Source organism: Selaginella moellendorffii, unplaced genomic scaffold, assembly GCF_000143415.4.
Source record: "Selaginella moellendorffii unplaced genomic scaffold, v1.0 SELMOscaffold_34, whole genome shotgun sequence".
Lineage (NCBI taxonomy): Eukaryota > Viridiplantae > Streptophyta > Lycopodiopsida > Selaginellales > Selaginellaceae > Selaginella > Selaginella moellendorffii.
In genome coordinates, this window is record NW_003314295.1 from 1,515,419 (window position 1) to 1,529,413 (window position 13,995).

A 13,995-nucleotide genomic window follows, 5' to 3' on the forward strand; every position below is an offset into this window, starting at 1 on the left:
TAAATTAAACTGCCTTCAGCTTCACTAGGCTACTTGCACCATTCGCACCTGCTCTTTATTCTTGAAATGTATTAAATTTAAGTGAAAAATACATCTGCACTATATTTTAAAATAAAATAAATTACTTTACATTAAAATTTAGGATATTTTTTTAAAACATTTTCATTCGCACATAGTGCTAACTTTAACACAATGTTTTCACTTTCAGACAAAAAAAAAACAATTTTAAAAGAGGGGGGGGGGGGGGGGGCGGTTTCTTTTAAACTGAAAATATTTTTTAAAGAAATCTCCAAGATTCCCCAAAGATTCTAGTGCCCTGATTAGGGCATTTCAATTTTTTGCCGCGAGCTGTGTGAGCTCAAGCATTGATGGCAGGGGAGCCGATAGCAGTTATCACCCTAGAGTTAGATCATGTTGGGGATTTGGTGGAGGAAGGAGGAGTAGCCAATTTTGGGGAAGGAGGAGCTGTAAGGTTTGATGGTGTGGGTTCAGGGCAGTCGCATTCAGCAAGGAGGTGCTGCTCGTGAAGTGAGGAGCAACCACAGTGGAGCATTTGGGGCTGGAGGATAAGCACCAGGCCTAGTTGTCGCTCGAGGAAGTAGGCTGCCTCGGGGCCGAGGCCGTGGAGATGCTAATCTCTCGGATCTTGGCCTCAATCAAGGAGGACTCAGAGCTGGAGCATGGGGAGGAGTTGGAGCACGGGGAGCTATAGCACGGGGAGCTGGAGCCTCTCCCCCCATGGCTTCTAGAACTTGATTGTTTTCTGAATTCTCTTCTACGACAACTAATGAGGTAAGCTTCAAACCGAGTTAAGCTCAGATTCTAGGAGAGTGGTTTCGAGTTTAGGGTGGCAAAGTAGGTGACCTGGAGTAGGAGCAATCACCAAGACAACAGTACATGCAGCTCTGGTTTCATAACTTGGAGGAGTAGGACAATGTTGCCGTTGAACAAGAGGTGGAAGAAGATGATGGGGATGATGAAGAGGAGGGCGATGATGATAAGGAAGGGGAGCAAAGTGTTCATGTCGCGAAGAAAGCAAGGAAGAAATGTGGGAAAAACTCGGGGGGTGATGAGACAACTTCCCTTATTGACTTCAAATGGGAAGATCACCTTGGAAAGATCGGGGTAGTATGGGGCAGCGAGGAGACAACGTTGACAACAACCAATCGCTAAAAGAAGATTGTGAAGAAGATGCAGGCTGTTGGCATGCAGTGGGACTAGAAGGCTTGCCAGACTCGCTGGAACAACCTTTGCAATGACTACAAGTGTGTTTGCGATTTCCAAAGGAAAACTAGGAACCCTGACTACTTTAGCTTGAGCCACAAGGATGCAAAGCGGCTTATGCTAGTGAAGCTAAACTTGAAGGTGTTCCTAGTCGAGTACTTCAATATCATGGATGAGTTCCTAACGAAGCAAGCATCAACATCTCCAACGTTTCTTGCTGATTCAGATGCTCCGGAAGAGGAAGCTCACGAGGAGGATCCTATGGATGGTGTTGATCCTCTTGGAAATGCTACACAGGTGCCAGGGAGTTCAGGGAAGCAAAAGAACCCGAAGAAGGCCGAGAAAATCATAAACACTTTGTTTAGTGAGAGGAATGCTCTCGCTGCTGCTCGAAATTAGCAGAATCTAGCATGGCAAAAGGAGAGCATTGCTTGCATGAAGGAGAATAGCCTGGCTGAGAAGAAGAAGGCTGTAGCTACAATAGTTTTAGCTGGAGCCATCTCCAACCTTGCAAGCTCCATCTCCAACTTCTTGAACAGAGCTACATCCAGGAGTTAGCCGTCTTGTTTTCGGGATTTTAGGGGGATGTTAATTATTAATATTAAACTAAACTATGTTTAGGCTATGATATTCTAGATTTTTTCTAACCATTTTTTTTTTCAAGATCTTGCAATAGTTCAACCCGAGGAAACAAAAGATGTTTCCAGGGAAAACCAAAAAGATCGAGAGGAACGTGGTTCTTTCAACAATCAGGTAGTAGATATCAATACTTTATTGAGGAATAAGGTAATCTTGCTTATTTTGCAAGTTTTGTTTGAGGCTTTTTGATCCATTATCAATGACAAGACCCTAGTGGCACAAATTCTTCCGAACGAGGAGGAGGACGAAGACAAGCTTTTGTGGAGCAATCTTGTCCAAGCGACTTGACAGCGGTCTCTGGTGGGTGAAGCCGTAGTGTATAACAACATAGAGCAAGTTCTTCATGGAGTTGTATGACCCTGGTCGATAGAAGCGGAAGCTGAGGATGGAGAAGACGACATTCTTCAGGCTTTGTGGCATTCTGGAGGCTAAAATCTACAAGCAGGAATGAAGTTTAGGAGAGCGGTGCTAGTGGATGTTCGTTTGGGGGTCACCTTGTACAAGTTGTTCAAGAACACCAACTACTCCGACCTGTCTGACAAGTTTGGGATTGGGGAAACCACTGCACATGACATTGTGGTGCAAACAACTGCTGCAATCATCAAGTGCCTCAGGTACAAGATTCGATTCCTGGAGACAGCAGCGGAGGTTAGAGCTATGGTGGCAGATTTTCAACAAATCACCAAGACCCGTCTCCCTAATGTGGCTGGGGCAATTGACTGTACACATTTCGAGATTATCCGACCAGTTGGCCCGGATGGTGAGGGCTACTTTGATCGAAAGCAGCGATACTCGGTGATCTTGCAGGGGGTTTGCGACGTTCAGAAAAAGTTCTTGAGTATCTATGCAGGCTAGCCAGGTAATTACTTTTAATTTTTTTCTTCTATCATCTAATTGGTTTTTCTTTTTCCCAGGGAGTGTTCATGACATGAGGGTTTTTCAGAACTCTAGGCTATGCCGCAAGATCTAAACAAGGGAATTACTCACAGTTCCTCGAGAGTTTGCTTTTGACGAGTGGATTGAGCCATACCTGGTGGGAGACAAGGGCTACTAGCTGTAGCAGCACTTGATGATCTCTCACTTAGGTAAACTGATTGTTTTTTTTTTTCAATTATTCATTTGAAACAGGTTCCCGGTTGATGATGACTGAGGCGGAGTACAACCAGCAACACCATCTGGCCCAGATTGTTATTAAACAAGCATTTGGACTCTTGAAAATGAAATTCAAATGCTTGGATCAAAAACAAAGGATCAAGCTAAAGTACTTGCTGAACATCATCAAAAGTTGTTGCATCTTGCACAACTTCTTGATTGATGTTGGTGAGACAAACATCAATGTCGAGATCAAAGCATGGGAGAAACACATTCAAGCCTTGAAGGAACCAAAGATTTTTGAAGATTACAAGGATCCTGTTGTGGTTGAGGGAGAACCATAGGAAGACTTGCACGGGCTAGAGGATGCATAGGAGGTCCGAGAGAACCTAACCAACTTCCTATGTTTACGGCATCGTAGAACTGCGTGATTGCTATATTCAAGTTTAATATTTGAAATTTGAAATTTGAAATTGAAATTTAGGGTTAGCATTTCGAATTTGATTTGAATTTAAAATTTTAAAATATTTTAAAACATGTTTGAATGCTATTTTGAAGACATTTTAAAGTAAGTCAGATGTGAAGTCACTAGTGTTTTACGTTAAATTTTTACCACAAAAACTTATGCAAGTGGGAATGAAAATGTTTTAAAATGCATACTTAAAGCTTAAAACAACCTAAAAACTACTGAAGTGCAAATGCAATAGTCACAAAAATTAAAATACACATTTTAAAATATTTTTATATAAAGCGCAGGTGCGAATGGCATATATCCAATGCCACAATCGAAACACTTCCCCAATTTAAGGTCCTCTATTCGTTATGCCTTCTCCTGGGGTGTCATCTCTTTCCACATTGATTGTACAGTAGTGAAATAGTGTGTCTCTCATGTTAAAGTATAAGTAACAGACATAAATGCAATTGCAAAAATAGTATAATAATGGGGCCTTTCAGCATCTTTTTGGCACCCAATTGGAGATATATAAGTAATGATAATTACAATAGTAATTTGCCATTGCAGTTGTTTCCCCTTTCTTGCTAAAATCATCTATTTCTTCCAATGTGTATATAGTGGTAAGTTTGTTGTAAAAAAGCAACTTTGATTATTTTACAGTAAATAACTTTATGAAATGGACTTATGAAGTTGTTGTTCTCTTCATATAATCAACTTCAAGATTTTTATGTATTTAGAGTTCTTTAATTCTCCTAGAAAATGTATGTATCATATTTGATCTTCATTGCACTCAAAGCATGTGCTCCACCAGAGGATTTGGAGAGCTACTAGAAGATCCATAGTGATGCTGAAGCTCTTTGTCACTAGTGAATGCCTGTGCAAAATGCCAAGGTATAACGAAGAGTTACATGGCATTTGATTAAATGCTACAGCATGGCACTATGTCTTGTAATTCTTGGGGATGGTCCAAAATTGAGTGAAGCTCATGAATTAACTCAGCTCAAGTCAATGCTAATTAATGTAGTCAACCATAATTTTTACAAAGAAATTTCATATTAAAAAAAATATTGAACTCTAAATTTATAAATTTATGGAGAAATTTAAAATTTTTTTAAACTATTAATGGAGAGAACTTCTAATTTTTAATGCAAGCTATACAATAAAATACTGATTAAGTAGTTTCTTATAATTGTTATTTTCTATATTCACAGTGTTCTAGATAAAATAAGCTTTTTTGGTCCCAAATAAAAATGGAAATATTGAAGATTGCCATGAACTAAATTTCTATTTTGACATTTTAACATTTTGACATTTCAACAATTCACCACTACACATCAAGCAAGAAATATATAGATAATTCAAAATACTTAATTATTCATTCTCTAGTATTTTACAAAGTTGGGAAGCAAGGAAAACCAAAAATCTGTAAGTAATTCTAGCATAAAGAAATATGATCATATTAATTTTGCTTCACTACCATAATTTTTATATTACATTCCTGGTATTTATTACTCATCTAGGAATATAAAAACCATTATCACTATTGATAACAATGCTCATATTACTTCTGAAACAATAATTTAGAGTTGAATATTATAAAAAAAAAAGTAAACTATTTGTTTATTTTTTATTTCTCTTTGTATGAGCATAATATATTGTTGTAGTGAATCTCTACAAGGAGTATAAATGTGTAGTATATTCATCTTGTATCATATGGTGTGGATGATCTCTATGAATTAAAAAGTCAAATTTATATATATTTTTGAGATTGAAAAGTAATATTACAAATGCATATGTAGCTATATAATAATAGCAATTTAATTATGAACTTGTATCTAACAATAGGTTGTAATTAATATGTACAATTAATATTTGGTCTATTGCAATGTAATGAGCTTCCTCATGGAGCTGGGCCAGGAGCCACGGACGAGCTTGTTGTCCCAAGATTGAGATGAATCCTTAATAAACAATATAGTCATCAAAAAATTCTCATTATTGCACAGTTCAATGAGAGGAACTTTCAAGGGCTTTTGAAAGCAGTGGCTACTCAAGCAGGAGATTGACAACTCCAATATGATGTGCGTTGAGGCCATGGGCGTTGCAATGCTTTCAATCAGCTGGATCACATCCTAGCAAACCTTTCGCGCTGGGGTGAGGGTGAACGCGAGCTCGGGCAGGGTGCGCAACTTGGCAACGCTCAGCACTCCCTGCGGTCAGTCATGCCCGACCAGCGTCCTTCCCATCTTCACGTGCGCTGGGAGACGCAGCAAAACGCGCAGAGATGCCGCTCGCCGCCTCGGCCGTTGGCACCTTCGGTCGAGGGATCTGACGTGCGGAGGGGACAGAAGAGCACTGGTGGTGCTAGCAGCAGCAGTGGCGGCGGCGGTGGTTTGTACTGAGGGACGCAGTGAGCTTTGGGACCAGCAGCAGCATTGATATTGCTCGATGCCTGGTAGGGCGTGGGACTTGGCGATGGTGCGTGTGAGCGTTCCAGCTAAGGACATGATCATGGATGAGCCTGCTCCTGCCGATAGTGTGCACATCGATCTCTATTACATCCAATCCCTTATGCTCCGAAACGATGGGAGTTTGCGCTTCAAAGTTGAGACTTGTTTATCCCTCCGCGTAGAATTTTTTTCGAACATCAATGACATGAATATTTACACGAAACTATAGTTCTAGCCCATGTTCTCGGTAATGCCGCTGCCGCTCCTGCTGGGCATCCATGACATTACCATAAATCTGGCTGTTCTGTGGACGATAGAAGGCGAGCCCACATCCGGATCTGTGATGTTTACGTGTCTCTGCTTCTCAGTCAAGGAAAAGAAGTAAAAACCGATTAAGCTTGGGATGTAAGCCTGTTATTAACAGCCAATCGCACAGACCAATATCCTTGAGCGCTCTACCTTTTCATTCCATAAGGGTTTTAGTGTTAACATGAGGAACAGCGTGGAAGCTCGCTGGTGCTAATCTTCTCAAAGGTGGGAGACGCTCAGCAGATTGCGCAGTGCTCGCTGGTGTGCAAGCGATGGTGGGAGCTGCACTGGGAAGTCACTTGCCTTCCACTTTAATATCAGGGCGAGGACCAAGGCGAGTTGCGAGAGAGAGAAGACGCCATCGTTGCCGTGCTCCAGCGCATCCACATGAAGGCCCCCGGCTGTCTTAAGGAGCTCAGTGTCTCGCTCTCTTGCGAAAGTGAAGTACTGGACGACGCCACTGGCCACTGATTCTCTCAGGGCAGTGATGGGCCAGACGCTGCACTTGGGATCAGCCGTGTGGAGCTGCATCTTACGCTCCCCAACACTCCAGTCCCTCACGATCGATGGAGGCTTCTCCAGCGTGCTGCCTCGCGATCACTCGCCCTTTCGGAGCTTGCGGACTTGCTTGTTACACCGGGCGACCAATTTCTCTGCGGTGCAGATCGAGGCGCTCGTTGCATGCTCCCCGGTTCTGGAAACTTTGAGAATAACGTGTCTCACAGAGGCTTGTGACGCTGTCCAGCTCCAATCTCACAAACTTGGTGTTCCTGGGTGAGCCCAAGGGGAACTGGGACAAGGTTTTCGAAGTTGTTATCAACGCTCCAAACTTAGAGGCCTTGCATGTTGAAATGTTCCAGCCGGGAACAGACGTTCGCATCATGCACCCAGAGGATACCTTGATCAGGCTTGTTCTCTATGGTCCGTGCATACTTCACAAGGAGTGTGGGATGATCCTGAGAAAATATGCAGCATTTTGAAGCACACACCCGTGATCATGAAGCTCCGTTTGGAGATGTTTGTAGTCCCTGCCCTGGATGTCGGCCACCTTTGGCTCGGCTCTCCAGCTTGAGAGATCTGCATTTTGATGCCTTTTCTCTACGAGTAAGCTTGATTTCTCTCGTTTTGCTTTCTATAAATTTGCTTTGCTTCAGCATGGCCTCAAAGAACTATCTGATCACAGGGACTGCAGATTTGAGGCGCTCACTGTGCATGTCTGGGTGAGCAGCAGTTTTATATCCGATCAGATTCTCAAGATGTTGCTCGACGTTCATCAGGTTCGAATGGTTGAGGTGCATCATGACTACGATATGGTGGTGGATCCAGCGACGGGGTCCATGCACCCGGATTACCAGGGGTGGCGTTTGTTGTGCAACTTGATCCCGTGCTATCCCGATCGCATCTTGTTCAAGCGAGAGAGTGATATAAGGTTTCCCTTCATAGAATGGTGTGCGCATCAATCCAGGCGATGGAGCTTGTTGAAACACGTCTAAGTAACATCCATATTTGCTTAAAACTTACATCCAAGAACACGAATATTTACACCGAAGTATAGTTCTAGCCCAAGTTCTCGGTAACGCCGCTCAAACCGACCCCCCTGGGGATTCCATTCTCGGGTGTTGCCGTGTGCTCGCCACCAACAGTGCCGATCGACGCTGGCGGGGACTCAGCCGGAGTCGACGCCGCTTCTTTCTTTCTCTTGGCGTCCATGACTTTATCGTATTTGAGGAAATCTGGCTGGTTTGTGGACGACAGAAGGCGAGCCCACATCCGATCTGTGATGTTTACGTGTCTCTGCTTCTCAGTCACCCTCTGATCCAAAGGAAAAGAAGAAAAAACCGATTGCTAAACAGAGGAAGACGAGGAATCTCGAGGAAAGCTTACGTGAATTGGGATGTAAGCATGCCTGTTGTTTACAGGACCAACGGTGAAGCCAGTGTAGCCAGCCATTGCTCCGTGGATCGCACTGTGAGCGAGTAGAGTGCAGTAGACATTGTCCGAGGCGTTGCTCCGGATTGCTCGGATCATATACGTTGGATCTGAAAATCAAAAGTTGAGAGAAAAGAAAAGGCAAGAAAAACACGTAGGCACTGACCAATGTACTTGAGGTTGATGATCTCCTTCTTCTCGGTGAAGTGGTCCTGTTTTTACAAGTTGAGTTGAGCACGAAACGAAAGCCCTTTTCCCAGAACTTACCTTGAGCTTTGAGCAAAGCCACTGACCAACATCCATCAAAAGTTTGTTCCCAGACGCGTCTAGTCCGCCCGTCTCTTTGAAACTCTGGGCCATTAGCTCTTGCCCTGCGCCTTCAGCGACGACGAGAACCAGGTGGCCATTCTCCCTGAGCCGCTTCTCTACGAAACTGTAAAGTCCTCCTTTGCCTTCCAGGTAGAATGGCACTTCAGGTATCAAGCAGCAGTCCTGTATATAACACAAGCGAGGAATAAAAACTCGGAGGAAGCATTGACAGACAATAACCATACCACGTCACGGCTCGCCAGAGTTGCGTACATCGCAATGTATCCTGTCACGTATCCAAAGAATCATAGTCAATACTTACAGTCGAAAATTGCAATGTTCCCTACCAGTATAGCGACCCATGAGCTTGACCAGGCCAACACCATTCTCAGCACTCTCAGCTTCAGTGTGCGCGGCATCAATTGCGCGCTGCGCTTCCTCCACCGCCGAGTCAAACCCAAACGACTTGTCTATAACCTGAAACACTGTCCTCGCTAAGTACCACCGACAGAAACTTCGTCGAGTTCTTACCGCGATATCGTTGTCTATGGTTTTTGGAATGCCAGCCACGGCAACTTTAACTCCTCTCTTACGAATTTCCTGGAACAGCAAAAATATTTTATCAGACCAACAGCCTGACAAAAACTAAACTCACTTCGTAGATAGCATTCACTCCTTTCTGTGTGCCATCTCCACCGATAATGTAAACCTTGCGAAAAAAAAGCACCAAATAGGTAGTAAGCACATCATTCCGACTTAACTTTCCACCTGGCTATACCTGATTGATGCCTCGATCCACGATGCTGCTCACAATCTTGTTGATATCACTTCCACCTCGTGACGTTCCAAGTATGGTGCCACCGCGTTTGTGTATATCATTCACAACCTTGGGGTTCAGCGGCCTCGTGTTTCGGGAATAAAATCCCTTGTAGCCTGCCTGAAGTTGCAACATGTAAGTTACTGCCGCTGCTTCATCAGCAAACTCGTACCTCAATTCCCAGGATGTCTCGAACACCATACTGAGTCCAAAGTCCACAGACGATCTCACGGATGACTGTATTAAGTCCGGGACACAGGCCTCCGCAAGTAACAATGCAAGCTCGGACCTCGTCGGCTTTGAAATAGATCTGCCAAGAGCGTAAGTTTGTAGATCACAAAGAGTTTCAAGACTATTACCTACCTGTTCACGAGGACCAGCACGCCGGAAGTGAATGCCTTCTCCTGGTGTTTTGAGCGTGACAACAATCTGGATAAACACAGAAGCAAGTCGGGGCAATGATCGACCAAGAGAAACCAAAGAAAACTCACATCTTTGGCGACCATGGCGTCCTCGTCCACAAAGTATTGCTTGACCGCCACATACGCTGGATTGTGCTTTAGAGGATTCGCATACGTCTGCCAAGGAAGAAGAAAACAACGTTCGTCGATCCAGGTTCCCGAGGATCCGATAGAAAAACTCACCGGAAGGTCCGGCAGCCAGTCGGTGACGTGAGGCACGTCCTCCAGCACCGCTCCATTGGCTCCGTTAACCAGCTTCACATCCGAAGAAGGATTTGACGAAGCCGAATCCATCGAAGGCGACGAATTCGACGAAGAGTTCTTCGACGCCGACACGGGCTTCCTCCTCCTGTGTCTTACAAGCCCCGGAGACGAAAGCCTCAGCCTTCTGGAATGACCTCCAGCCCGGAAAGAAGAAGAAGAAGAAGAATGAGAACAATGGACTCTACTGCTGCTGCCCAAACTTTTCCTGTGCTCCAATCGATCCACCAATTCCGACCCCTGAGCCGGGCCACTGCATCCCAGATGCATCGCAGCCATCGAGCTAGACTTTCTCAAACAGGAAAGCTTCGCTGCTGCTGCTGCTGTGCTGCGTGGGTTTTAGCTCGATTGGATCTACGGACCAAAGTGGCGACCGCCACGTGCCCCAGAATATTCCCCATGCCCGCGAATATCCCCCACCTGTCCTTTTTCCCTGTTTTGCCCTAACCACCGTTTCTTAGCCACCGTTTTTTAGGGTTCTTGGGCAGCAGCGTAAATGTTGGCCATGAGAACGCATGGGACGTCGCCGCGATCGCTGCCCAGCTTCTCGAATGCGAGCTTCCCAACCTCCACATTCCTCCACTTCGCGCTCGCGCCCAGCAGCGTCTTCCAAGTCACTGGGTTGGCGACGAACGGCATGCTCCTGGCCATGGCCACCGCCTCGTCCAGGAGATTGGCCCTCCCCAGCGCGTCCACCACGCAGTGGTAGTGCTCGATCTCCGGGGCGATGCCGTAGCGCTCTCGCATCGCCCGGAAGAGCCCGCGGCATTGCTCCACCATCCCTGCGTGGCTGCAAGCCGTGAGGATGGAGAGGAAGATCACTCGGTTTGGATGGATACCTTCGTCGCGCATCGTTCCAAACAGCTCCAGCGCGCGATCCGTGTCCCCCTGGCGAGCGTATCCCGCGAGGATCGCCCCCCAAGTCACCGAGTTCCGGCTCTCCGGCTCCAGCGACGCGAAGATCATCTCCGCCTCCGCCATGGCTCCACACTTCGCGTAGAAGGCGACGAGGCTGTTTGCGACGAACTGGTGGTGCTCGAGCTTGTACCGGCAGATCTGCGCGTGGATGTTCTTGCCGGAGTCGAGAGCCGCCGTGTTGCTGCACGCCACCAAGGTGGCGACGAAGGTCTGAGGATTTGGAGCGCAACCGCGACGCTGCATTTGCTGGAAGAGATCGAGAGCGAGCTTTCCATGGCCGTTTTCTGCGTAGCCGAGTATGAGAGAAGTCCAAGAAACCACGTCGTGATTTACCATCCGATCGAAGGCTCGCTGAGCGTCCAGCATGCTTCCACACTTGGCGTACATCTCCACCACCGCGCTGGCCAGGAACAAGTCGGAAGAAAGATCAAAGCCAGCGTAACATGCTGCTTGAGAGTGGATCGCCATCCCCCTGTCAAGGCAGCTCAGTTTCGCAAGATCTGATCCAGGGTCGAGCTCCTTGCCTTGTTTCGCAGCCATAGTCGCACAGGCCGATAGCGCGGCAATGAAAGTCCGGGAGTTTGGAAGGCAGGCGCTGGAATCTCGCAGGAACTCGAACAGCTCTAGCGCAAGCTCGCTCTCGGAATTCTTTACGTGACCGAGTATCAAACTCGTCCAGGAAACCACGTCGTGGCAAGGCATCCTGTCAAAAACACATCGAGAATCCATCACGCTCCCACTCTCGGCATACAAATCCACGAGAATACTTGCCAGGCACGTCTGCGACTCGAATCCACTCCTCGCAGCATCGGCATGGATCTCCATACACTTCTCCAGACTCCCCAGCTTCACAAGAACGCCATCGATTTCTCTGTGCTCTTCGCTCTCTGCCAAGCCAAAACAAGCCATTAGCGCTGCCACAAAAGTTCTAGCGTTTGCTTCGCAGCAGCCTCTAGAAGTTCTTACGTGAGTGAAGATCTCGAGAGCTAGATCGTTGTCCCCGTTTGCTCCATATCCCACGATGAGAGAGTTCCAGGAAACCATGTCATGCCAAGGCATGGTATCGAAAGCCAAGCGAGCATCCACCATGCTTCCACACTTGGCATACAAATTCACCAAAGCATTCCCCACAAAAGTGTCTGAGAGGGAGCCCGTGATCTTAGCTCGAGCATGGATTTCCATTCCCTTCTCCAGGATGTAGCTCCTGTGTTCCTCGTTCTTGGAAATCTTCGCTGCCATCGCCGTGCAAGCCATGAGAGCAGCGAGATAGGTTCTAGCGTTTGCCTCGCACCCCTCACGCAGCATCCGCTGGAACGATCCAAAAGCCTGCTCGAAATCCCCATTCTCTACATACCCCATGATCAAGGAATTCCACGACACAGTGCTGTGCCGCGGCATTCGATCGAACACCGCGTAGCTCTCGGCCATGGCCCTGCATTTCGTGAAGGCATTGACGGCGCTGTTGGCGACGAAGAGATTCGAGTAGAGGCCGGTCTCCACGGCATCGCGGTGGATCCTCCGGCAGCTCTCCAAATCCCCGGACGGAACACATGCCCTGAGCGCGATGAGGATCAAATGCGCCAGCGCAGCGTGCCCTGGCTGCTCGATCAATGAATGTTGTGATACGAACCTGAAAATCCTGCGAGCCTGATACATACATTTTCTAGTTCTAGGAGAATCCAAGAACCCTAATCTGGAAACCCTAATATACAAAAGGTAAAAGTTCATTAAGACTTCCAAAGCTTTCCACAACAAACAATAATACCTATGCTCATCTATGTTTCTTCATAAACTATGGCAAAGAAACTGCTGTATATTACAGCTTGTTTGCTAATCACTTCACGTTTTAAGAAATGGTGTTTTAGAAGAGCATGATATGTGTTTTTTTTCTTGAGTTGCAAACCCAGATCAAAACCAGTTCTTGAGATGCAAACCCAGATCAAAACCAGCATTTTCTGCTTGAGGATTCAGTTTCGCGAGATTTCTAGGGTCAAGCTTCACTCACATAAGCTGGGAAGCAAACGTTAGAACTTCTGTCACAGCGCTTTGGCTTGGCTGAATCAAGAGCATATAAATCTAAAAGAATACTTGCCAGGCACATCTGCAACTCAATTTCATGATCTTTGTACACTTACAGGCTCTCCACCCTCATCGATTTCTATATGCTGAGTGGGCATGATGGGTTCTTGATGTATTTTTGACAGGATGTCTTGCCATGACTTGGTCTTCTGGACGAGTTTCATATTTGGTCACGTGAAAAACTTTGAGAATGAGCTTGCTCTAGAGGTGCTTGAGTTCATGCACGAGTCTGGTGCCTGCCTTTCAAATTCTCATGGATTTCATTGCTGCACTATTGGTCTGTGGAATGATGAGAGCTATATTGCTGTCTTATTTGCTCTAAGAGCTTTCTAGTGATGCCAAGGTGGTATTAAAAACCAAGTGAGCATTCATTATGCTTTTGCACTTGGCATTCAAATTTAAAAGTATTCTCCATAGCTTGAGCATGTATTTCCATTTCCTTCTACAGGATATCACTCTTGTGTACCTTTGCCTCATACACCTTTAACCCTCCAAGTGTTAAAATTATAAAGCTAAATCTGAAAATCTCATCATCTCTACTATATATTTCAGCTTGTTTGTTTCACTTCATTCTAGGAAGAAATGGAGTTTTCTAAAAGCATGATATGTGTTTTTCTGGTGATTTTTACTCTAGTTGCAAATTCTAAAGATGCAAACTTAGAAATTATACCCAGCAAGAAAGCTCTATGAAAGTTCCTATAATAACAGGTTGCTCATGTTCTATATTTTATTGTCTTGATCCATACATAACATGCAATTGTACCTCTAAGAAATAAATGTTATTTATTACTATTAACTACATTCATAAAGCTAATAAATTTTTTTTGCAATTCTTAAACTTGGTCAATCTCTCAAGCTAGATGGTTAATGGAGTGGCCCAATGCTCCAGTTTCAATAACAGCCACTACACATCCATAAGCAGCCTCAATGACAAAGGATTAGTAATATCAACTCCAGCCATATCGCTCTCTATCAAATGCCTAAATCTTGAGAAGGCGTTCAAGTTGTAGCTCCAAATCACTAACACCAATATCCAGCTATAGAAAATTCCCTTTT

General features: G+C 45.4%; 2 protein-coding genes across 2 annotated transcripts; both read right to left on the reverse strand.

Moving 5' to 3' along the window:
• Positions 1–7,640: 7,640 nt before the first annotated feature.
• Positions 7,641–10,399, reverse strand: LOC9639341 (ATP-dependent 6-phosphofructokinase 6). The gene is made up of 13 exons (XM_002977549.2): positions 9,865–10,399; positions 9,712–9,798; positions 9,584–9,649; positions 9,393–9,530; positions 9,182–9,340; positions 9,059–9,112; positions 8,935–9,003; positions 8,751–8,880; positions 8,649–8,689; positions 8,362–8,586; positions 8,261–8,306; positions 8,050–8,204; positions 7,641–7,977 (listed from the first exon to the last, which is right to left on the reverse strand). The coding sequence occupies exons 1-13, from the start codon at positions 10,219–10,221 to the stop codon at positions 7,723–7,725; spliced, it is 1,782 nt and encodes a 593-aa protein (XP_002977595.2). The 5' UTR covers positions 10,222–10,399; the 3' UTR covers positions 7,641–7,722.
• Positions 10,400–10,627: 228 nt separating this feature from the next.
• LOC112348981 (pentatricopeptide repeat-containing protein At2g13600-like) lies at positions 10,628–12,538 on the reverse strand. Its single transcript, XM_024682490.1, has 3 exons — positions 11,194–12,538; positions 10,782–11,144; positions 10,628–10,732 (listed from the first exon to the last, which is right to left on the reverse strand). Exons 1-2 carry the CDS (start codon positions 12,514–12,516, stop codon positions 10,905–10,907), a joined length of 1,563 nt encoding a protein of 520 aa, XP_024538258.1. The 5' UTR covers positions 12,517–12,538; the 3' UTR covers positions 10,628–10,732; positions 10,782–10,904.
• Between the last annotated feature and the right edge of the window lie 1,457 nt (positions 12,539–13,995).